A 26,744-nucleotide genomic window follows, 5' to 3' on the forward strand; every position below is an offset into this window, starting at 1 on the left:
GAACTGTTAATAGCATTGTCAGAGGCTTAGAGGGTCCATCCCATGAGCCTCTTAAATCATATTGTGTGATTCAGTAAAATTTTTACCAAGCTTAAAATAAAACTTCACTGCAAAAAATGGCTGAAGGTATCAAATCACACCTACTTCAAATGAACACTATTAATAAGGTAATCATTTAGACATATTTTGGTGGTGGGGGATTGTTCATTAATTTCAATGCTATGTGGTGATGCCTCAAAAATCTCTATAAATACTGAAGAAAAAAAATTTCAGTAATTTTTTAACAGTCCTCATACAAGTACATAATCTATGACAAAAACATTTTTCTGATGTGTTGGTTAATCTGTTTCAGCCAAGAACGTCAAGTGTTCATTTAGCTTCTGCACATTCCACAAAATATTTATCAATGCGTTTTAAATTTTTTGAATGAAAACTGCTGAAGAAGCATGCATTTCAATTTCATTAAATTTATTGAGATGGCTCTGAAATCTATCAATATTAATAAGTATTTGGTACAGCTTGTAAAAAAAAAAATTGTAATAACAGGCAGTATACAATTATATCACTTTCTTGTGATCAATAAAAAAAATATAAAAAATACACTTAAATACTTTAAAATATTTTATTTATTTCATTATTATTACTTTAAAAATATTACATCAACTAAAAAACAAAACACTCAAGAAGTTTAATATATCACCTGGTCTAACAACAGCAGCATATTCAAGACCAGTTATACAATGTATCAACTTCACTTGAAGCTCCTCTGGTAATGTGCATGATAAACCATTTGGATATACAATATCAGTCGATAAACCTTCTGGTTCTAACCAAACTTGATGAGCTCTACCTTTAAACCTAGAAGTGCAATTTAAATAATAATAGCTAAAAGCCATAATGCAATGGTATAAATTTACTGAGCTTAAAAATCAATTTAAAAATAAAACATAATGGAAATAAAAAGTCTGTAATGAACCCAAAAAATAAAAGATTTAAAAAAATTTAATATTTTAAAATTAATTTATGCATTTAACAATTAACAGTTTATTTAATAGCATTTAGCTCCACCTTAAAAACATTCTTAAGTTATGAGCACAACATCCTGCTTCCTGCTAGTTGGCCACCTATTTGATTTACATAGTCTTCAAGTAAATTTTATGTTTTCCATTACACAGAATGGGATTGTGGTTTCTTCATGAAAAATGTTTCACAACGTTCAACATTTTTTGGAGTGGATCATCTAAATTTGAATAATCTCAAAAGAAGGAATTGCATGCTGCAAGATCTAGTTACCTCAAGGGTCAAGGAGCACCAGGAGATAATATGGCCTGGAAACATTTGTTTAATCACAATTACTGATTGTTTAGCTATGTGACTTATCACTATCCTGTTGAAATTATACTCTGGATTTCAAGTTTCTTCACTATTTTAAGAATGACAAAAATTCTTTCATAATTTAAACAGATCGCATTAATGTGATGGTAGTAACAGCAGCATTCTTATCACTGCCCTTAAGGATACTATTAATCACTATTCCAGAGGATACTAATGCACACCATACGGTGACTAATATTCTATTCAGTAGTTTGTGATGTATTTTATAGGGCTGTGTGTAGCAATATAGCACAATGATTTTACAATATCACTCATTGACATTTTTTAATATCTTCATTATCATTAAATTACATTCAAATGTTGGCTGCAAAAAATTATAGATAACTTGATCAATGTCATCTAATGTCTGCACAACTTGATTTTATATGGACGCATACCTGAATAGGAAGAAACCTTTAAACCATGATTCCCAAACTGTGTGCCACAGTGCCCTGGGGAACCACAGCATCTTCACAGGAGTTCCATGAAATACTGTAAAAGCTTCATAATTAATTGAACAAGACATTTATAATTATTAATTTAACTCTAATAAAGTAGAAAAATAATGAGGATACACAAGTTTTATTTATTTTTATCTATTACTTACGAGTAGTCATATTTCTACTTAGGGTAGGGTGCCATGGAAAAATTTTAATTGAAAAAGGGCATCGTGACTCGATAAAAATTGTAGTTAACATGCCAAATTAAACTAAATAATGACAGTTGGACCATTTGGAGCTACAGAGTATTGCAGTTCTTACAGCAACTATGTTTTCAGCAGCAGTATGTTTTCAGAATTCCTTTGTTTACCAGAAGGTTTCTTGCTTAACTGTTCAATGCTTAACCAGTTTCTTTAAAATTCTGTACTTTGCCTTTAATGGCATGGAGTGACAGCACCCACATATTCCAAAGAATATTGAAGTGGCATTGAAACATCCATTTTTTAGGACTGTTTAGCTGTATAACTATAGCCATGTTGTAGAATGTCTTAATTTCAAATGTATGCCTGTTCACCCCATTCAGTATTCCATCTAAAAAAGAATCACCAGACAAAAGACCACAGACAAAAGACTCTATGTTATTGAACATAACCTAACATTACCAGAAAAAATAACTATATATATAATTGTCCATTTCAATGGCTTTATATATGCAAGAATAGCAATTCAGAGTACAAGATGAGTATCAATAAATTGTCACCAAAGAAATCTTGCTCTTTTATTCAGCTCCCATGATTAATTATTTGACTAAAAAGAGGCACAATTAACATCTCTACATATAATATTACTGCTGAAGAAACTGAATAAAATTTCTGAGGATATTTTGAAAGATGTCCATGAATTCAGAAGTTGTATTTATGTTTATCATAGTTATCATACTTTATTTACATTTTGATGTACATCAGTGAGTAAAAGCTTCTTTTTTTTTTTTTTTTTAATAATTAGTCATTTGACTAGTTTGATGCTAAAATTTATCCCTTTCTAATTGGTATTAATCTTAATAAAAAAAAATGAATAATGTAAAGTACACAAAAGAAAAGTTAAGACAGATTAACAATAGGAAGCATTGGATCTTCTATCTTCTTTGACGATGGACAAAACAATATTGCCTTAACCAGATTATTAGATTATATAATTAGTGAAAATAACAATTTTTAATATTTATATATCTACACATACACATCTTAATGTCTCAGCTGGATAATTGACAATATTTGGTACATACAGATAACTACATCAGATATTTCATCTTTATTTTTTATTTTTAAACAAAAATAAATTGAAACTTGAATTTAATTATCAGGAATAAAGAACTATTAGATTACCTGATTGCTTTAGATTCTATACTTGGGCAATAACGAGGGCCATTAATTTCTTCAGCAACATGCCTATTAACATGTAAATTATTTACAATGATTTTTTCAACAGATTCATTAGTTCTTGTCAAATAACAATGCAATTGATCTTCAGGCTGTAAAACATAATTTACTCATTAAATATTTTGTATGTTTGGAGTTTTATAATTCATTATGACAATTATACTTATTTTACATAGTCAATTATGTACAATAAAATATGACTTTGAGGAGGAGGGGTGGAATTAACAAGAAATAAAAAATAATAAAACAATGGAATGTGGTTAAGTAAAAAGAAAAGAAAAAAAAATTTAATGGAAGAGATATAGTTTAGTCAGACATGTTAATAACAAGCTTTGTTTTTAGACAGTATTCTGATGGAAGACTGAATAAAGATGATGGCAGGAAAACCAAGAAAAGATGGAAACTTTTCCAGGTTCTGAGGAACTATATATAAAGTAACGGTATCTCAAACAGACTTTAAAAATGTAATATTTTCACACTAAACATTATATAATGTCAGTCTTTACTTTAAAAATAACCCTCATAATTTAAGACGGAGCTCATTTAATATAACAGCTGTAATGTTTGCTGGAATATCACAATTATCTAAGAATATCTCTAATTTAATGAGCTCTTTTATATTATTTTATTAAGACAAATTTATTTGTTAACCATTCAGGAGCATGTTCAAACAACATGATGTCAAAAGCAAGTTCTCATACAAGCAACACATGACAGTATACATTATTTCTGGTAGACTTATTCTATCCTTCCTGTCTTCTATTTTTTTATTTTAAAATTAAAACATGTTTAACACTGCATAAAGTGAGCTTTTCAAAAACATAAAATGCAAAAACAAAAATAAAATAATGTAACTGGTTAGACGTTGATGAAATGTAAGTGTGAATAGGCTGTTTCAAGCATTTGGTGCAAATCTCATTCTCTAAATTAACTCATTTACATCTCCTGTAATTTTCCTCTAATAACTATGAATAATACAAGTTTTACAATCTAAAAGCTATATATATTTAAATAAAGCAAAAAATGAAACAACTAGGCTTTATTGCACTGTTTTTTTGTTCTTTTTAAAAATAAAACTTATTAATTTGCCAATAGACTACATGTAGCAATTTTTCTCACTTATTTTTTGTTGGAATAACGACAAACTATGTAATGAAAATAGTGGTAACATTATATTAATGTGAATAATAATTTACTTTGCTTAACAGAAATAAATTCTGTAATGGAATGATTTTCAAACATGATCATGTATTTGTATAAATTTGCACCAAGATTATACATGTGTGCTAATGTTTTAATAATAATTTGCTTAATTTCTTATTTTATTTTTTCAGTATTAAGACCAGTGCATAAACAAAGCTCATTGTGAACATTTTGGGTTTATCTAAAAACAACAGAAATCAGAAAAAATGTAAAGAATTATAATCTACAGAACAAATTAAATAGAATTTCCAAATATACTTTTGCAGAATTTTTTTTTCTAGTCTAAATGGTTTAAATATTAACTATAATAAACCTAATGTTTTATAAATTGAAAAAAAAATGTTTCAAAATCAAAATTTTATAAACTTAAATTTTCAAACACTGAATGAAACAAAAATAAAAATAAATAGTTTTAAAATTGGATCAAAAATTTTTCAAGAAGTTTTCTGATTGATTAATGCTGAATAAAGGTGGTGGGAACATTATGTTCCAAGAACAAATTAGGATGTAGATAACACATGTGAACTGATAGAAACTGTTCATACTGTTCCTATTAGAAGGGCTGAGACTGTTACTTATATTTACTAACATATGCACACATGGGCACACACACACATAACATTCACTGAATCACAAAAAAATAAATAATAACTTACTTTTATCCAGACATTATCATTCATAAATGAGAAAGGTATGGGTTCAGTATCACCAGTCATAATGCTGCATTTACTATAATCGATTGTCTTACCATCTAATCTTGGTGGAGTACCTGTAAAAAAAATTAAGATTAAGAGTAACTTAACTGAATCCAATTATTTTATTAAATTTTTCACTATTAACTTTTATTTTTTAGTATGTTGGTCTTTGTATGATGCTTAGAATTTCTTCACTTGAGATACTTTTTGATCATTATATGATTCTAAAGTCAGATGATATTTAAAAAAAAAATAATAAAATCTTTTACGTTATTTAATTACACTGACACAATTCACTGAAATTGTTTGTATGATTGAAGATAAATTAATGAAAATGCATATAGTGAAAACTCAACAGCTCATCATGCTTGGAAACAGGATATAAAAACACCATATGATGAATTAAAAAACAGCAAAAAAATAAAAATAAAAAAAATTAAAAAAGTTGACTATTTTATTACTGAAGTAATTATTATTGATTGGGCTTTTATTACTAGTAAAAACTTTTTATTTGTATTTTTATTATTAAAAGTTATTACAAGTTCCTCTTTCATTCATTACAATTTTATTTAAGATACGTGATGTTTAACACAAAATAAAAATTATCTTATTGAACTGATTCATAAAATATTATTACTAAATCATTTATTGTTTTTGTACCAAATTATGCAGTATAAAAAAAGTAGAGATCATATACTGAACAGCGTGTTGATGTCAGAGCACTAAGCTAACTATTCTTGATAAGCCAGCTCTGCAAAAGAGGCGACAGTTAAGCATCATTATTTAATGTTCTTTTTCTAAATTTAATATTTTTGTAAATATAAAGTGAATTATAAAGGACTTCTGTATAACTTCATATGATCAATACACACTTTGCTAGTAAGATATGCTACTACTGCTGGCAAGTGAAAAATACTGCTTTTCTAAAGAATCTTTCTAAATCTTCTGAAATGATCAGCTTAATTCCTATGACATAACATACTGTTTTGCCTGCTTGTGATAATAAATTGCACTCATACTTTCTCTTAAAAAATGAACTGATATTTGTCAACTGTAATATTTGAATAGCTATTTTTAGCAAATCTGAGAAAGAAACTTCCTAATATCTTTACACTGTCTGTGTGATTTGTACATTAGAAAGAGAGAATTAGAAATATAAAATGCATGATTGAGATGTTTAATAGAGATATGCAAGAAAGTTCAAGATTGTTTTATTTTTAAAAAAACTTACAAAGCGGTAGGGAAAATGAACAAAATTTTGAAAAAATAATTTACACATCATGGAATCAGCATTTGTCCATGAATCTGATTCCTACAATCAGATAAGAAAATGACTGAATGAATATGTTTTGCAACATATATTTTATGATGTGATTAATAACTAATAAAATTATAAACAGAAATTCAGCGCTGTTATTTATTTTCCTAGAAATAATAATAAAAAAATGCAGTAAATGTGAAAAAACCCATCAGGGCAAAAAACCATTATTGTATCATTGTAACCAGTACTTAAAAAACCATATTGCACCTCATTCCAAATATATCACAATTTTATTAAATATTTTTTGAAACTTCAAAAGTTTAAATAATTTAAATTATTTTTCAACTTCAAATACTGCTTTGGTAATTATTTTTAAACAAAGCTGTAAGGGTCTGTTTACTACAGTTGCTGATGGGGGAATGGAATTCCTTTAAGTGAAATATTATCAAATACTGATTTCATTGAATATACAGAGGCAACAAACAGTTAGTCACTATAAGCTATCAACACACACACATTAGTGTTTTATAACAGTAACCTACATCAATCAACAAAAATAAAGTACAAAACATGTTGAGAGAGAGATAGATAAAATCATTAGTGACTTGCAGACCAGTAATCAGTAACTGTAAAGAAAACATTTTAATATACAGCATGTCTAGCACTAGCCAATATAACCTTTGGGTTTATGAAACAGAATAAGAATAAAAATATTTGCGACAACATATAGAGCAGTACAGTATTTTATAATCTGGTACAACTCAATAGTACAAAACATTGATAAATACATAAAATAAAATGTTTACCAGTTTTTAAGCGGCCCATATTAAACCCTAAATTTTCAAATGTATTAGCTAATCCGATAGCTGGTTCATCACCAATTCTTCCTGCTGGCCTTACATCTAACCCAATGTTAATCTGACCTCTTAAAAATGTCCCAGTAGTTATTACCACACATCTTGAAAAAATTTTTATACCATCCTCTGTAAATAAAAATGACAGAATAACAGTACTTCATCATTAATTTGTTTATAATATTTTTTTAAAGATTTGAAGTATTGAATAAACTACGGACTACAACTAGGAACAGATTTTCATTTCATTTGTAATGAAATCACCTCATAATAATGTAACTCTCCAATTTCCAAGTTCAATTTAAAATATTTTATTTATATCTTTCAATTTTGTAATAAACTTACTATTTAAAAAATATTTTTCATGTAGATACAAACATTTTGCTTATATTACTACTGCTATTGCAACATGAAACAACATATATTATGTTGTTAAAGACTTGAGTCAGATTTGTTTACAACTATATAGTTTTTTAACAACTACATTGTTTTAATTACAAATACATTTCTACAATTCTATTAAATGAAATACAGTTTATAGAATGCTGTATATATATATATTTTTTTTTCATTTTGGCCAATTGAAGATCATGTTTAATATTTTTCTTAATGTCCTTCTCACTCCTTTCTTTTGTTTTTAAGTCTCTCACTGGCCTTTTTCCTGAATTCTTCTGTTATTACTCTTTTTTGTTTTTTCTTCAGAGAACCCTACTTTCTAAGATTTCTTTTACTTTTTCTTAATTAATTTTCAATTAAAATTCCCATTCCCATTCCTACTATGTTTAATCTTTTCTTAACTTTATCACAATATATGCGTTTGGTTTTGCTTTCTAGATAAAAGAGGAAGATTTTATTGTGAATTCTATTATCAATCATTCATAAAATGTGGCCTATGAAAGCCCATCTCCTTTCATGCATTATTTCTGTAATTTCTTTAAATTACTGGAGTTTTTATATATGAGGTGTGATCAAAAAATATGGTGAATGAATTTTTATAGTGGCAACTGCAGACGCTACATCCATATGCTGTAATTTGTCCAATAGTGTGTTCAACTGAGACAGGCAGGGACAAGTTGTAACACATTCAAGCTTGCCAGTCAGCTGCCAGAGACGCTAGAGTGAGGTTGTGTTTATCGTGTCTGTCGCACAACATGGATTTTGAACAATGCATTAACATTAAGTTTTGTTTTAAGTTGCAAAAGAGTGCCAAAGAAGCTCACAAAATGTTAGAATTGGTGTATGGCGATAATGTGGTAACTTTGAAGACTGTGTGTACAAGTGGTATGACCGATTTAAAAACGGAAATGAGTCTGTTGAAGACGAGCAGCGTGCGGGATGTCCAGTAACCTCAAAAACAGTTGAAAATGTGCCAAAAGTGGAAACAATGGTTCGTTCAAACAGGCGAATGATTATTCGAGAGCTATCGGAAGACCTTAACATCTCGTATGGATACGTTCAAAGCATTTTAACTAATGAATTGCAAATGAGACGAGTGAGTACAAAATTTGTTCCCAGACTTTTGAGTGATGAACAGAAGGAAAATCGTGTGTCAATTTTCACGGAGTTGAAGGGTCGTCTTCATGCAGGTCGGACTTCATGGCCAAAATTGTAACTGGAGATGAAATTTGGGTCTATGGCTATGACCCTGAGACCAAAATGCAGAGTTCCCAATGGAAAATCAGCTCATCTCCTCGGCCTAAAAAGGCACGTCAGTCAAAATCCAACATCAAGGTCATGCTCGTTGTTTTTTTCGATAGTGAGGGCATAGTGCGATCAGAGTTCGTTCCAAGGGGAACAACTGTTGTAAACTCTGAATTTTATAAGGGTGTACTGCAACGTTTGCGAAACGATGTACGAAGAAAGCAACCAGAAAAATGGACCAATGGCTTCCTTCTTCACCACGACAACGCGCCGTGTCACACCTCGCTTCTCATTTGCGAGTTTTTGGCCGAAAAAAGTGTTCCTGTCTGTCCACATCCGCCATACTCATCGGATTTAGTACCATGCGACTTTTGGCTCTTCCCCAAAAATTAAAACTGTGCTTAAAGGAAAACGTTTTGATACCATTGCTGACACTGAGAGGACCACGACCGAGCAGCTGAAAGCCCTTCCAAAAGACTCCTTCCAGAAATGCCTCCAGTCATGGAGTCAACGTTGGGATAAGTGCATTGCTAGCCAAGGACAGTACTTTGAAAGAGATTAAATCGAATTCTATGTAATCTTATTACTTTTTTTAATAAAAAATGATTCACCATATTTTTTTATCACACCTCGTATGTATAGAGTATTCTCTTTTATATGACCAAATATTTTCCTTAAAAATCTGTTTTCTACCTTTTGGGTTTCTTTAAAAAACTCAAAATATTAAAAAAATTAAAGGCCCATGTTGATCACTGTCAAATACTCTGTAGTGAACAACACTTCTGGCAAGTCACGGTATTTAAATGCCCTAATTTTGCACTAACAGAGATAGATTTATTGTTGTACTTGTTTTGAGTTGTATATTTCCGGCAAATAAAATTCCATTTTATTTGCCCCATTTTTTAAGAGTTATTTTTTTCTTAGCCGTTCCATTCGTTAGTTTCCGCAAGGTATTACAATTGGTTTACTTTTTCTATTGTTCCACACCAGCTTTTTAATAAAGTTTGGGAATTTTTGATATTTTTCATTAGTACACTATAAGTAGGTTTAATTTTTCTGCTGTTTCTTGAAATATGATTATTTATACTATTGCTATTTTGAGAGTGTCCAACAAGATAACCAAATCTGTGAAGCTGAGATCATCAATAACCATACAGCATCTTCCTTAGCCAATTTGAAGGAAATTCTTAACATTTGTATTGTGAAGTAATATATTTCAGAAAAGTATTGATTAGAGTCTACACCCTACACTTTATTCCTGTTTTTATGAGGATAGGGTTAGAAATTTTTCCTAAAAAATTAACTTTAAGAGTTGTGTTTTTTATTATACTTCTTGAATTATTATTGTTCGCCTCAAATACTTTTTGGTGTAGTATTTAATGCCAAATATTTTTTAAAATAAAAATGATCTAATTAGCATTATTTTATCAAGATATGTTTATAAGTTATGTTCACAATTACAGAATGTTATTAGCTTATTACAGAACGAGAATATATTTTCTGATTAATTTTTCAAATACTTTATTAATAATAAAGTTTTAAATTAAAAATGGAAAAACTAGTGTTAATGGGAAGTTGTGTGACAATGTTATTGAGAAACAATTCAGTCAGTTATTAGAATAAATATACTTTTGTTAAATAAGTCTGCTAAATAACAGTGAATTTAAAAAATGGAATATTTGTCAATAAATGTTAAAAATAAAAACTGATACATAAAAATGGGTATTTATGTTGTCAAATTCTTCTTCTATGTTACCCCTTTGTTAAAATTATATGGAAGATTTGACAAAGTAATATGGCTTTTTGCATCATTTGAAATACAAGTAATTGTTTAAGTTTAAAAAAGTACTGATGATAGAAATACTTTCTAAAACCTTAATTTTAGAAGGTTATTTAAAAATACAGAATGATTCAGTAAGGTACAAAAATATACCTTGAAATTTATTATTTATGTGGATTAGTTACATTAGTTAGATTATATAACATTAGTTAGAATATATATTAGTTAGATTAGTTACATTATATAAAAAGCAGTAGTATTCATAACAGATATTATTAAAAAACAATCATATATATTTTTTTATTTAAATATATATTTTAAATGTAACTAGACATAAAAATTAAATAGGAAAATACTACACAGAGCCATATACAATTTGCCCGTAAACACCCACATGTGTACTGAAGCATTAAACAATTGATACCCATGCAAAAGTGAAATATATTCTAACAGCTCTACACTTTTGAAAATTTACTTTTTCTAGAATGAGAGAGAAGAAATGATTAAGATATACTGAAAGAATTGTGCAGTGCCAGGTATGAAATTTTTTATGAAAAAAAAAATGGAAAAATGTTAAGAGTAGAATCAATGTACACACATTCTATTAAATTACACAAATATCATTACAGTACTTACTTAATACCACTCCAATACACTTTCTAACAGAAGTGCCAGATTTAAGATAATCATGATCGGCAGTTATAAGATCTTCTACAGAAGCTTCGATAATTTTAAGTCCTGGAGTGTTATTTAATAATTCATTTTGCATATGCTCTTTATATAAATCTCTGTCTATTTGAGCTCTAAGGCCCCATACCGCTGGACCCTTACTCCTATTTAATACCTTTAACAAAAGTAAAAATCTCAATTAAAGAATTAATCAGTTTCAAGTAATGCTTCTGCCAACAATGATCAACTAATTCACAATTTAATATATATATATATATATATATATATATATATATATATTTACACTTTTATTCAGTTAAATTAAAATGTAACACCTGAGTTAAAATTATATGGAAGATTTGACAAAGTAATAGTAATACAGGTTTCACATAAATGGACAACATCCGTAATTGCTTTACTTAGAATTATTTTTATTTGAATTTTTGATTTTTAATCTTAATATGATTTTTTGCCTTGATGTCATATTTTTACATATGTAAAAATGTTTACAATTTAATTTTTGATATTAATTATAATTTTAATTAATTTTTCATATTTTTAAATTTTGTTTTACTTTTTAATTTAACTGAATAAAAGTTTAAAATAAAAAAAGTAAAAAGATTAAAGGTTTTAAATTGTGAATAAAATAAATAAATGCATGATATGTTATTATGCTTTATGGAGTTTGTAATGTAATTTGAAATGAATATATAATGGAACTTTTAACCTCTGGGACCACTGTTAGGTATTTTCAGAGGAAGAGATGAATGATTTGAGCATGTGTGAAAATGCCATGCCTGACCGGGATTTGAACCTGGGATCTCCAGATGAAAAGACAAGATGCTACCACTCACGCCACGGAGGCCGGAAAACTAAGTCATCCTACTTTATTTATTCTGTACTTCAGTTGATCTAATAAAATAAATATATTTGTATATAGTACAGAGTAGTATGATTCTTAACAGAATTGATTTTAAATAAATAAATATATACATTTAAATAAACATAAATCTAACAGATTAAAATATATTATAGCAATGTAAAACAACTGTTTAGAACAAGAAGAAAGTTTCTAAGTAGAAACAGTCTATTATGTGTGGATCAAATATTAGGCAACTTACCTTATATTGTATACCAGATTTGTCACATATTCTGGCACAAACACCATCCAACGCATCAATTTCTCGCATGAGATGACCTTTTCCAATACCACCAAATGATGGATTACAAGACATTTCACCTAAAATCCAAAAGAAAAATAAAGGTAATACAAAAAATCTTGTCCATATGAGTTTACTTTTAATAATAACTACAAAATGAAACAAATCAAATTTTAATAATAATAATTAAATGGAATAAAACAGTACTTCTTTAAAGAAATTAATCACAACAAATAAAAAGAAAGAAACTTTCTGGTATACAAATACTGTCCATAAAAAAGGAGCATAAGGAAATTGGAAAAAGTATCTGAAATTAAGAACCTCGTTATGAGCAGTGACCCTGTAATTTAACTTCAAAGGCAAACTATGAACAAAATGCAACAGTATAATTTTAGAATGAAAAATTAAAATAACCACTGATTCAAACAAAAAATGAAACTTTTGACAAGTTAAAAAAAGGAAGGAAGAAAAATACAAAAAAAGGAAAAAAGTGTACAAAACAATTGGACCATTTAATACAGTAAGTGAGTGGGTACACTTTCTCCAAAATCATTTCATAAGTCTTCAACAAAACTTAAAGTATGTGATATGAACGGATCTATTCAGGAACATTATACAAGGAGGTAACATTTACATAGGCAATAAATAACAGAAGAAAAACAACAAGGAGAAAGAAAGAAACAAAGCAATCCTTTAATTTCTGAACAACAAGGTGAAATGAAAGGATCAGAGTATTTTTTTTTTTTTAATTTAAATATTTACTGAAAAGTTAAAAACATAAAGGATGACTTAACAGTTTCCACATTGGAAGGAGAAACTATACACGAATATATTAACATATACGTGATGAATTAACAAGTCTTCTATACCAAATGTAAAATAAAATCTTAAAACTGGAATTATTTAATACATGCCACAAAATATTCTTCATTTCAGAGTTAAAAATTTTCTAATAGAAAAACAATTAAGTAATTTTAACTTCATAATCATTTTTGAAATTGTTTACATTATTGTTGCCTATTATTTCTACTAGTGGATAATGAATAATAGAATGACTGCATATCATTAAAAAATACGAGGTGTGTGAGAAAAGTAATGAGACTGACTTTTTACTTACCAAAGTTTTTATTTTTTTCAAACAATATTATCCCCTTCAAAGTAGTTCCCTTGGGCAGCTATACATCGGCAGAGTCATTGTTCCCACTCCTGGTAGCAGCGCTGAAAGGCTTCAACTGGTAGGGCTTTTAACTGGTTGGTCACAGTCTTTTGAATGTTCTCCAGAGTTCCAAAATGATGTCCTTTTACGACATGTTTCAGTTTCGGGAAAAGGAAAATTCACAAGGTCTCAAATCAGGTGAATAGGGGGGTTGAGGAACAGTAGAAATGCGTTTTGAGGTCAAAAATTCCCTGATGGAAATGGCCGTATGACACGGGGCATTGTCATGATGAAGCATCCACTCGTCTGCAATGTCTGGTCTCACACGAATCAATCTTTTCCTGAGCCTTTCCAGGACACCTTTGTAAAACACTTGGTTGACAGTTTGTCCTGGAGGAACACATTCTTTATGCACGATACCCCTACTGTCAAAAAAGCAAATCAGCACGGTTTTGATCTTTGATTTGCTCATTCGACATTTTTTCGGTCGAGGAGATGATGGAGTGTGCCACTCTTCGCTTTGCCACTTTGTTACAGGATTGTACTCAAATATCCAGGATTCATCACCTGGATTACGCGAATGAAGAATTCTTGGTCATTGTCAATCCTTTCAACAAGATCAACGCACACGTTTCTTCGATTGTCCTTCTGTACCGCTGTGAGGTTTTTCGACACCAATTTCGCACGTCCAAATCGTCTGTCAAAATTTGATGTACAGTGAAAGTGTTTAAATTTAACTGTTCACTCGTCATCCTTATTGTTAAACAACGGTCTAATCTTACAAGAACCCTCACATGCTCAATGTTTTCGTCAGATTTTGAAGTTGAAGGTCTCCCTGAGCTAGGTTTATATTCATTGTGTTCTTGGCCTTCCAAAAATGATTTGTGCCAGTGGGAAAACTTGTGATCTTGATAAGCAATGTTTGCCATAGGGCTGTTTCAACTTTTCAAAGGTCACACTCGCGGATTCCCCAATTTTAACACAAAACTTGATTGCATGTTGCTCTAAATTCTGATGCTTCATTTTCGTTACACACAATAAAAACACAACTTCACTGATGGAACTGTCAAAAATAATGTGTTGACTGAATAGAGTTGAAACTCATACTGAGCATGTGGAAGGGATGAACAAACTGGTCTAGCACAGACCGGTGGACACAGCGTTGCCAGATCGCTTGCAGTTACGAATCTCATTACTTACCTCACACACCTCATATTATTGCTCTTAACTCCTTTTCTGTAATATAAACATTCATGTTCAGTTAAATTAATATTCTTATTACATTCAAATTGGTCAATTATATTTATTAATTACTCAAGTTAATGCTAAAATTATAGAATGAAAAATAATCTATCTCTACTTATTTAAATTAGTTTATATGCATTTGTAATTTAAGTGATTGAATACTTTTATATTTATTTAATTCACACTTTTTTGTATATACAATATACAAATCACAAACTTAAGATAAATAGCATAGAACAAGAAGTGTTTGTTTTGTTTTATCCAGTCTCTCAGACTGGACAAATTAACACATATAAAATTGTTCACAACAGATACAAATACGTACAAAATTGTTCACTCTACAAATGAGAGAGAGAGAAAGGCCAAACAAAGATGGGATGAGAAGTCAAAACAAACCACACACTAAGAATAACATAAAACAATTTTTCAATGTTTTTCACTCAACAAATGAGAGAGAGAGGTCAAACAAAGATTTAATAAATATATAAGAGCACCTAGCTACAAATCAACATTTTCAAATTATCTCCTAAATGCAAATTAAAAATCTACCAATATTAGTAATAACCTTGATAATCTATACATACACAAAAAATAATTTTTGTGTACACACACCAGAACACTGTGAAATATAAAAATCTATAAAAAAGATTTATGGAACAGAATAAATTCAAATCTAATACATTTCTCAACCACATTCAAAATATGTGCCCAATACAAAAATACTGCCAGCAATAACATATGCTGACACCAGAGTGAAAAAACAGCAGCAACAGTCATTGTAAATGACTGAAAAAATGATGCAAGTTTTTAAAATAATACCATTGGGTTATCATTCAAAAATCAATAAATTTACATATAAAAGTGATCACACAATAATGGAGTAGCAACTGGGCAGTTTGGTACTTTTGTATTAAAAATTCTTTTTATGGCAATTTTTCAGTGAAACAATAATTCAAAGTTCAATACTGTGTGAAATTCATCCAATATTGCAAAATGAGGTGATATTTGAAGTAAACATGATAAAAGCATCTTTACTATACGAGACCAAAGTGTGCATCATAAATTTTGTTTTTCATTGTGTTTGGATAGGCACCAGGGCAAAATAACTCATTTCAGGATACTTTTTTTTGTAATTATGCTTTTTATGGAACAATTCTATGTAATAATTGGCCGGCTGTACTGTACAGGTTAAACTGTGTTATTCAGCTGGCTTTTCTTGTAAATTGCAAGTTGACAGCAATATAAGCTAGATACATATTCTACTTCACTAACAATAATAAACATAAGTATATAATCACAGCTGGCAGTTTTTATTTACTACCTCTTGAGTAAAATGTTACTGATCTAAGGTGATGCTTTAAATGTTTGAGTTTAACATAGTTGCTTTGTTGCAGTAAATTAAATAACACAAAACAGCATACATTACTACTATTAACACAAGTCATTAAATAAAATGCCAATCCTAATTATAACATACTGATTCTCATAGCCAACTAAAGTTAAAGATGCTGGTTGTAGTAATGCATACTGTTGGGATTTTTTAGTAGCTTAAGACCATAGAAGCTAATGTCACTACAATATATTAAAAACGTACCGATTGATCTACGTTTGTGTGTAATAAGGAGTGTCTCACAACCTATCCTTGCAGCTGCTGCACAAGCTTCTGTACCAGCATGACCACCACCAACAACGACAACATCACAGGTATGTCCATCGTTAATCACTGAAAACAATCTTACACCAACTTTATTGTTAGTATATTTTAATAAACAATTCGAATATAATCTTAATATGGTATTGTACATAGCTACTTTGACGAAATATTTAATGATGTAATTTAACTATCAGTATTTCGGAGACGCATATCAAATGTAATAATAAAATAGATACAAACCAGTTTCACTTTTTAAAACATAAACACTTATTTTTTTGTCTTCAGCAATGACAAATAACACATAACCAAGCAAAAAACAAATTCGTAACAAACGCCGACCTTCTTCAGGGCAACCTCGTTTTCTTCGCCTTTGGTCAAATTTAGTTAACTGTGCAATACAACAAACCACCACCGAAACAATTTATATGAAATAAAATATTGAAATTTAGAGATAATACTAAAAATATTAACTTAGATGTTCAAATTAAAAAAAAAAAAAAATTATCTATGTAAAAATTCAGTTGTAGCATAATGGAAATATATACATAAAAATATGTTATAAAAACATAATTAAAATAAATCTAAAAATTTATTAAAGTAGCAAATATTCAATTTAATTCTTTTAGAAATTAATAATTTTTGTTAATGTGGAATTTATTTTAACCAATCATATTTGAGGATTTCACAATTTGAACTCTGTGACCGTTAAGAAAACGATCGTCTTGATAGCTTGGGTCTGTTGGTGGTTGTTAAATGAGTTCGTGTTTTATTGTGTACTGTTTTTAATTTCTTTTTATAGTATTTTATTGTTTTTTATTAACAACCATGGACTTCGAGGAATTGTGGTAAGTTTATATAGATTCAAACATAATGAATCATATTATAATGATTCTTTTTTTGCGTGAAATAGCATAATTGTTTACTTTTTTAAATTTTGTAGTTTGACGTTTTCCTGTTTACTACTGGTGATGAAACTTATCCAACGAAGTGTTTTCTGTAGTTAATTATAATATAATTATTATAATTTGATGAAAAAAATGGTGTACATATTCACCATTTTTAGTTAGAACACCTGTGTCTGGTAGTAACGCTTCCAAACTGAAGTCCCGTTACTACCCAAAAATTGGTTGAATCTGTGAAGTTGCAGTAGGGAACAAACATACATAACACTTGTGCACAAACTACTACTATGCATGCAGTCTGGTCAAAATAAATACAAATTTAAAATAAACATATTAAATATGATAATACTACAATTTAAAATTGGTAGACCTTGCATAACGATTGAATATTTTGATTTTGATAAATACTATTCTACTATTATTACTCTGTTATACATATTAATGATTTTTTTTTAAATTTTAACTATATTTTTACTTGTATATTTTGTGTGTATAAAGTTTGTCGGCTGATGATGGAGTAAAATAATGAAAGCACTTCAAATAGTTGAATGTTCTTACATTTAATTTGATCTGGTGGATGTTAATATTTGTTTATATTATTATATATAGAAACCCCTATTCTTGTTCATGAATACCCATTTAAAACTATAAAGCTTTTATATAATATATCGAACCAAATTTAATATATGTAAAAATTTCAAAACTTATGTCAATGTTTTCAGTTGCTCTTACAATTGTCTTAGGTGACTCATTAGTCTTAAGAAATGTATACTTTAAGTAAAAAATGTATCTACTTAGTGCTTTTGATGAAATCAGATTAAATAAAAGATTTGTAAACATTTCAGAAAATTGCTTACTATTATGCAGTTTAGAAGAATTGCAGGGCAGTTATATTTAAGTGTATTATTCTAAAGTTTGAACTTTGTTTTATTTTTTATGGAGACTAAAGATAATTTTCTCTTTATTTTAATGTGCTTTGCAAACATTAAGTAACTAAAAAATTTCAATGTAAGGTTTTTTCCCGCTATTTGTTATAATTTTGGCAATTATTAATTTTCAAGTCCTTTGTTCTATGCAATTATTGTACATTAATTTTGTTACTGTACTTGCCCAAGATTTTCATTTAATGCAACTTTTTATTTTATTTCAGCCGTCTTCACTCTCAGGATTTAGAGAAAATGAAAGAAAAGTTCATGAAAGTAATGAAAACTGTCAAATTATGTTACGGAAATGACAGAGAGAAATTTGAAGAAATTGTGAATGATTTCATGAGAGAATTAAATGTCAGTAGACAAAGTTTACTTTTAATTATTATTATAGGTCTATTGTGTGTTTTGTTGCCTATGAGTTTATCATTAACAATTAAGAAAATTAATAGAAATCTTGACATACAGAAATTAAAAATTAAATTTTTTATATATGTGTAATAAACAGTGTTATAATTGTACACGCTAACAGTTGGAATGAACATCGAATTTTGTTAGATGTTCATTCCAACAAAGCGAGTCTAAGACTGAATAAAACAATATAAAGGCTTCAACATAACATTTCTTAGAATTGCTACATTTCCAGGAATACGTTCCATTAATAGTGCTTACATGTGCCAAACACTATATTCCAACTTACATATGTATTAAATTTCACATTTTATGATAGATATCATAATGCCTGAGAAATCTGATGTGAATAAATCCATTTGTATATCTTATTTAGTACCACTTGTATCAGCTTATGTTTTTGGGTAATAGAAATATCTTTAAAAATTTAACTGGGCTCTATCCAGTTTAGAAAAATATTTTACCAAAATATCAAGTTAAAAAAAAAATCTGATAAAGTGAATAATAATAATTTTTCTATTCTATAGAATTTAATAAAGAACTTGGATCATAAAAACTTCAACAGTAGTAACTTTGTTTTGTTATTTTACTGTGGATTCATTTATTGATGTTTGTTATTAATTAAACAAAGGTGATACTGTGATTAAATTTTTATTTTTACTAATTCTAGATCTTTCCCTACATCCTTATTTTGTAACCAGATTTCACTCCAATTTTTATGTTTTGAAATAGAAGTATATTTGTGAGTGGATTTTAAACCTTCTGTGATACAAAAGGTTAAAAAAAAAAGAAAAAAAAAATTCTGGGCCATTTTTCCTGTCTGGGTTATGCACACGTTTCTTCCAAGTGGCAGTATTGACAGGGGACGAGGTATAAAGGAATAATTTTTCATAAATGCTTATAATGTTTCAGATGTCACTTGAAAGATTGGTACAGATTGAGGAAGATAAGAAGCTTTATTATATTACAACTATTGAAAGATTATGTGAAGAATCTGTAACACTTAGTAAGGTAAGCTAGAAATGATACTATTTTATGTTTGGAATGATGCAGTAAATAGAAGAAATCTATTAAACTGCAGTTTGTTAGAGTTGAGTGGCAGAGCCACTGTCTGCTGGGGGTGGGGGGGGGGGTGACCACACTACCGAGGGCATGGTAGTACATGCAGCCATGAGGTGTTGCACTGTCTTGCCGAGAGTGGTCTTCAAGTGTGACAAAGTAAATGTCACACAGGACTCTGAAATGGAGCTGGGTGGGATCAGATTGGAGTTCATTTTTCTTAAATTGGTTAATTGGTGTATTTTGTAGTGGTTGATGGAATGTAGGTTTGAATTTCATTGTTACGTATAACAAATTTTTGAGTTGTGTGAGTTTGGCATTGCACTTGACTTGTTACTTAGTCGATGTTTGAGGCATTTACAGTCACAAGCGTTTGTGTTGTAATTGGGCTAGGGCAGGGTTTGTGTTTCTGTGAACTCGGTTAGCTAGTTCAGAGGGTGATGCTATAGGATCGGAAATGTGAAGATGTCCGAAGGAAGCCTGAAGCGAAGGTGTTGGCTGAGTTATTGGTTTTTACTGATGTAAATGTCTGCCGATGCATTTGTATCGGTGGTATCCTGATTGAGGCCTGGCTGGTGACTGTAAGATGTAATTAGTTAGTCTGAAGATGACCTCCAGTAAAGTCCTTGAGGGCTAGGAACCAACTGGAATCGCCACAAGGTGGGTATCTTCTATGGGGTTGGGATGATATTGCTACTGTAGAAGTTAACTATTGCGCTGTATTATTTTAAATAATCAATGGATAAAGCTGTTACTTTATGAAAATCCATATAACAAAAGAAAACAAAAATGTTTTTAGAATTTCACAAAATGTATTTAAAAAATATAGCCGTTTTGATACACAGCACCTTTTCAGATGTTCTATACAGAATTCAAAGGTACTTTTCAAGAAGATGCCTGCAGCTGATTTGTAGTTAGTCAGTTGTAGTAGTTGTTAGATGGCGCCACTGAAAGAAAATAAATAGTACATATTTTTTCTTTTTAAATACATAAATTGTACTGTAATATCATTAAAATAATACAATGATACTGTAATAATAAAATAGTAAAATAAAGTACAGTATTTTTTTAATACAGTTATTTATTTATAAGTTAAGAACGTAATCTGTATTTCTGCATTAAAATAATGCATTAAATATCATTAAAATAATACAATGATACTGTAATAATAAAATATTAAAATAAAGTACAGTATTTTTTGAGTACAGTAATTTACATATATCATTTACTGTATAACTTAACAAGAACCTAACCTGTATTTCTGCATTAAATGGGAGTCTCAATTTACGTGATTTCATTATACGTGAAAACTTTCCGGAACGTAACACCTGCGTAAATTGAAGGTGCACTGTGTAATAAATTTATGTATATATATATTTGTATAATAAATAAATCTAAAAGTATAAATACAATTGAACCAAACTTAATCTACGCTTGCTTGCTAACCAAGGTTAGCAAGTGTAAGTTAAGTTTGGTTTGATTATATTTATTTATTATATAAAGTTAGATTATAATTTTAATTGATTTTCTCCTTTCAATGGCACCATCTAACAACTGACTAACTACAGATTGTCTGTGGGCATCTTCTTGAAAAATACTAATACAAAAGCCTAAAATTTTCCATTTTGGGTTTTTTTCATATTAATTTTACTCCTCATTAGTTGCCACACTGCTGGCATTTATTAATGGTTCTTATTTTCATAAGAATTTTTTTCTACCATTTTTAATTCTGTTATAGAATTTTTAGTGATAAGTACCATTTCTTAACAACTCAGACAATTAATATTTTTAAACGGTTAAACTGAATTGAACTGAAAAGTTTCACCCATTCATATAGCTATTAAAATAGTAGCTTATTTGCAACTAATGCTATTGGTCACATGTTGAATGTTGTGTTGAGAAATAACAAGCATCACATTTTCACTTATCTTTTTTATTTATTGGTGTTGATTATAACTGCATGAATTGTTGTCTTTGGACTATAGTTTTTATAGCAGAGGTGTCAGTCATTTATTAACAGTGTTTGAGGGTTATCCATTTGATATTAAAGCTAAATTGTAATTCAAGGCATTGATTCTAATCTATATATCATGATAAACTTGGGGTATTCCATTTTAATTCAGCAAATGATCAGTACATTACTATTTTTGATTTTCATGGTATTTGGTATATGTTAACTACCCACCTTGTAGTGGCCAAAAATATTTAAAAAAAATATTTTCTTGTGTAATAGACTGTTTTCTAACTCGCCAACAGGTATAAAAACAAACATTTTCGTCACTTTTTCCATGAGCTATAGCATTCTTATTTTACATCATACAGAGGTCAAAAAGGGCTTTTGGAAACAGTAAAGTTGGAACTTCACTATAGTGTATTTAAAATTCATTTTGTTACATAACCAAATCTTGTAATGTTTACTGAAGGTACATTTACAAATTGTTTTTTTCAAATTTTGGACCCAAAATAAATAATAAAGGGCATAGGGTAACAGGCCTGTTTTTTACCTTTTAACTCTTAGGTACTAGTAGTACTTATAAAAAAAAATTGGACTGTTACAGTGTCCTTCATTAAAAAAAAATGGCCGCCAAATTGTAAGATTTTGAAAATGTTATATGTATCTTCACTTTTTTTTATATAATCTACTAGTCTGTCTACGAGCCTCCTGGCTAGGCGGTCGGGTAAGTGAAGCAAGCCTGACTATCTAACCAGAAGGCCCTGCCCCCTGGGCCCTCGATGCATTCATATCCTTATGTTTGTAAGAATATTAAGTATTTTACAGAAATCTTTCCCATAAAAAAGCATGGTGCATGGGTTTATTTATTTGATGTATATGCTCACATTTTTATTTTAGCTGCTATTGTTGCAGAGAGGGCCTCATGGTGCGCCAGGCTCGTTTGTACAACTCATGACAATTCATTTGTTCGAACGATTTTTACTTCTTTATACAATTTATCTAATATTATATTTTTGTTTTCTGGATAAAAAAGGAAAACTTTCGGGGTTAAAGCTTTGTTAAAATATCACAACTCAAGAAACAGCTGAAAATATTCAGGATTTTGAAGCTTTTCGTTGTAAAAACTTTTGTTTTTTGTGTGCTAAATTCATGAATGTTATTTAGTTACAGTTAGCAAAATCATGTGCAATGAAACATAAACATAAATTTAATTGTTTTAAGAAAACAAATATTAGTGTGTGGAAAATATTTTTCGTAACCTTTTGGTGTTTTTATATTTAAAATAGGCTTAAGGAATGAGTAGAATTTAATAGAAATATAATGTTTAACGCTAGTAACAGGAGTTGGGGTTAGAAGAAGAAGTGGCCGAAGGAGACGGGAAGCTTTCTTCTTTGTTTAGTCTTGTGTGTGGTTGTATTAGTTGCCAATCCAGCTGCTGCTATTGTTGCAGAGTAGACCACATGATGTGCCAGTCGGATGCACGCCAGCGACTCTCTTCTGCTAAATAAAGAATCTTCTTTTTTTTTATTGCTAAATATTAACTAATAATCCCTTTCTTTTATTAATAAAATTAAATAAATAAAAGTACAAATATAAAATAAAAATAATCTACACTTAGAAATTAAATTAATTTACAATGGACTGCTTCTAGCAGGAGAGAATTGCCATGCACAGCTGCCTGGCATCCATTAGTTCGGTCTGTGCCAATAGCAGCTAAAATAAAAATGTGCACATATATGATAAACAAACTAACACACCGTCTTTTTTTATGGAGAGTGATTGTTGCATGTAATCATTTTCAAATTCTATTTGTTCAATATTAGTTTGATCTATATCTATAATGATTCTTTCAATGTCGTCTGCTGCATTTCAATTTTTTAATTAAGTAATTATTTCCTAATTATAAATTAGTGTAGCATAAAAGTTTAACTAATTTATTTTCATCTGCTGTGAATATATAACATGAATTTTTTTTTAGTGTACAATGGTTTTTTGTTCATAGTTATAAATTTCCTAATTATATTTTCTTCATTATTCTTGAATGAGGTTACTGAATTCATATCAAGCCATGATTTTGAATCTGAGTTATTCCATATCATTTTCATTGCAAACAGAACTAAAATATACAAAAATGTTACCATGCTCAAACCTTCTGAAACAGTTATGAATGATTTGGGATATTGACCTTTTTAATCTTGTTAAAAAGTCTAAGCATTTTCCTTGTATTTTTTATTCCTATTTAAGCTTTTAAACATATTGTCTTCAACAAACTCCATTTTCCTGATTCTGTGTATGTACATTTCTTTATTTTTAATTAAATATTTAATTAATATCTTTGTTTAAACAATCTTAATCTTAACCAGATCTGCAACATGATTAAATGTAAAAAAAATATAATATTGCTTCATTAATGCATTTTATTTTGTATAATCTTTACCAGTCAAAATATTTTACATATGCAATTTTAAGAAATCTGCTCATTTGAAGTCTAATAAAATATCTCATTTGTTGGTTTTAGTAATACATTGGTGGTATCCAACAAAGTTTGAACTTGAATTTTCTGCTGTTACTAATAGTAGAGCAAGTACAAGTTATTTTATCATCATGTACTTTCCTATTTTTATTATAGTTTTATATTTATAATTGTTGAACTGAAATTGATTTGGGGAAAATATATATACTTAAAAGATGTTAATTGTTTATTTATAAACAAAAACAAAGGAGTGTACTTTCATATGAACGTGAAACTTGTATGCTAAGAAAAAGATAAAAGAAAAGCTATGGGCATTAGGTTAGAAGAAAAATTAATGATTGGTGAGGAAATTTAATGAGAATAGAAGCTTTTAATTATAACAATTCAGAATAGGAAAGCTAACAGATCGAGATATATCATGAGAGAAGGGCTGAGCAAAATTGTACTAGTAAGTGCAAAAAAGAGTAAAGATTATAGACATTCTAAAAGAATGGAGATGGAAATTATACCAGGAATTTGCTGCAAGGTAGAAAATGATATATAATTAATAATGCTGAAGCTAGTGTTGTTTTCTGCTGATAAAAATTTCTTTAAGTAGGATTTTTTATTGTTACTTCAGTATATTTGATATGTGATGAAACTTCATTGACACTGAATGCATGTGGAGCTTTTGTAATGATAAGTATAGATTTGTTGCTTACCTCATGTGTGTTATTGCTGCATTTATTTTAACCTGTTAAGATATTTTCTTCAAACCTGAAGAGTCATATTCATGCCACTTAAGTTTCTAAAATTATAAATTTTTTAAATTAATTTAAAAGTATAATTCTTTTAATCAGGCAACAAATGATTCTTTACTAAGGTAATTGGAACTGTCCTTGTATTAGTAGTATTTTTTCTTCTTTTTTTTTTTAGCTTTAAAATCTTTAAGTTTTAATGTACAGCATATGATCATTCATATTGATTTCACATCCTTATTTAATGACAATTATGCTACTTTCTCTAACTTCTCATAAACACATTCACACAATTTCCTCACAAAAAGCAGAAGTTACAAATCTAATATTAAACAAACTACTCATTAACTACAATTCAGACTGATACAAATATTATATTGATTAAAAAACAGTTTATTAAAAAGGTGATTGTAAGAAAATTTAGTTCTCATTTCTAAGAAAGTAATTCGAGTGAATATGTGTCATGTCAGAGACATCAGGGTCTGACCCGCCAGGTTGGTCTAGTGGTGAACGCGTCTTCCCAAATCAGCTGATTTGGAATTTGAGAGTTCCAGTGTTCCAAGTCAGGAAAGTCAGTTATTTTTACGTGAATTTGAATACTAGATCATGTGGATACCAGTGTTGTTTGGTGGTTGGGTTTCAATTAACCACACATCTCAGGAATGGTCGAACTGAGACTGCACTATACTCAGATACATATCATCCTTATTCATCCTCTGAAGTATTATCTGAATGGTAATTACTAGAGGCTAAACAGGAAAAAGAAAGAAAGAGACATCAGGGTGTGAAGGCCAAACTTCCTCGTAATATGCCACAAGTGTCAGTTTTGATAGATCAAGTTTATCAAAATTCTGAGATGTTATAATATAGTACTTATAGAATTTGTGTTCACAGGCTTTATTATATTTAATTTTTATGTTATGGTATTACGTAGTTTGAAAATAGTATTTTTTTTAATTGTATTATTTCCAGGAGTTAAATACTGAATTAGATATAGATTTTCCTGAGGAAACACCCTTAAAACATTTGATGAATAAGCTAGAAGAAAAACTTCAACGTTTAAGGCAAATTAAGTCAGAGAGGATGGAAGAATTCGAAAGATTAAAACATAAGGTGAGTGTCTGAATTGCAATAAATGTTATTAATTTTTGACTACAAAATATATGTAAATTTATGTATACTCTGCATACCATGTGGAATTGTTTTCTAATTTAGAAAACCTATAATAGATTACTTTTAGGTAATTCATTTTCTTATTATTTAAAGTGGTTAAGATATTTAAATACTAAATTCTTTTTAGTTAAGCATAATTAAAAAACCATTTTCAAGCTTACAAATGCAGAACAAGATTATCATTATGACATTTTTAAACTAGCTTAGAGGGATTGTTTTTATAATTAGGTTAGCAAAGATATTAGAAAAAGCCTATTAAATAAAATATGAGGGTCATTCAATAATTAAGAGATAAATGGCAAAAGCAGAAAGACTGTTTAGTAGAATAAACTAAAACTGTGTGACTTTCAAGTTGGCATTCCTTACATAAATATCAGTTGTTAGAAAAGAATTTTCATTATAACCTTTGTGTTTATTTTAAAATGTTAGCTCTGCTTGAAACTTGTACCATTGAAGTATAGTGTGCTGTGATAAGATTTTTATTTTCTGAAGATGTAAAACCGGCTGAAATTCAATTAACTGCAAATTTGTATCAGTG

At 29.1% G+C, this 26,744-nt stretch overlaps 2 protein-coding genes across 3 annotated transcripts in view; one reads left to right on the forward strand and one right to left on the reverse strand.

The window, feature by feature from the left end:
* Nucleotides 1-16,934, reverse strand: part of LOC142324103 (5-taurinomethyluridine-[tRNA] synthase subunit MTO1, mitochondrial) — a 28,752-nt gene extending 11,818 nt beyond the window's left edge. For both annotated transcript variants that reach the window (XM_075364755.1, XM_075364754.1), the window contains exons 1-7: nt 16,512-16,934; nt 12,478-12,596; nt 11,324-11,531; nt 7,219-7,395; nt 5,113-5,225; nt 3,200-3,345; nt 701-858 (exon numbers count right to left, since the gene is read on the reverse strand). In XM_075364755.1, coding sequence (XP_075220870.1) covers nt 701-858; nt 3,200-3,345; nt 5,113-5,225; nt 7,219-7,395; nt 11,324-11,531; nt 12,478-12,596; nt 16,512-16,722 — 1,132 coding nt within the window. In that variant the 5' untranslated portion in view covers nt 16,723-16,934. The remainder of the gene's footprint in view (nt 1-700; nt 859-3,199; nt 3,346-5,112; nt 5,226-7,218; nt 7,396-11,323; nt 11,532-12,477; nt 12,597-16,511) is intronic.
* Nucleotides 16,935-17,291: 357 nt separating this feature from the next.
* Nucleotides 17,292-26,744, forward strand: part of LOC142324104 (protein regulator of cytokinesis 1-like) — a 68,332-nt gene continuing 58,879 nt past the window's right edge. Inside the window, exons 1-4 of the mRNA XM_075364756.1 lie at nt 17,292-17,416; nt 18,624-18,756; nt 19,723-19,821; nt 26,006-26,146. Of these exons, the coding sequence (XP_075220871.1) occupies nt 17,397-17,416; nt 18,624-18,756; nt 19,723-19,821; nt 26,006-26,146 (393 nt within the window). The 5' untranslated portion in view covers nt 17,292-17,396. The remainder of the gene's footprint in view (nt 17,417-18,623; nt 18,757-19,722; nt 19,822-26,005; nt 26,147-26,744) is intronic.

Source organism: Lycorma delicatula, chromosome 4 (assembly GCF_047948215.1).
Source record: "Lycorma delicatula isolate Av1 chromosome 4, ASM4794821v1, whole genome shotgun sequence".
NCBI lineage: Eukaryota > Metazoa > Arthropoda > Insecta > Hemiptera > Fulgoridae > Lycorma > Lycorma delicatula.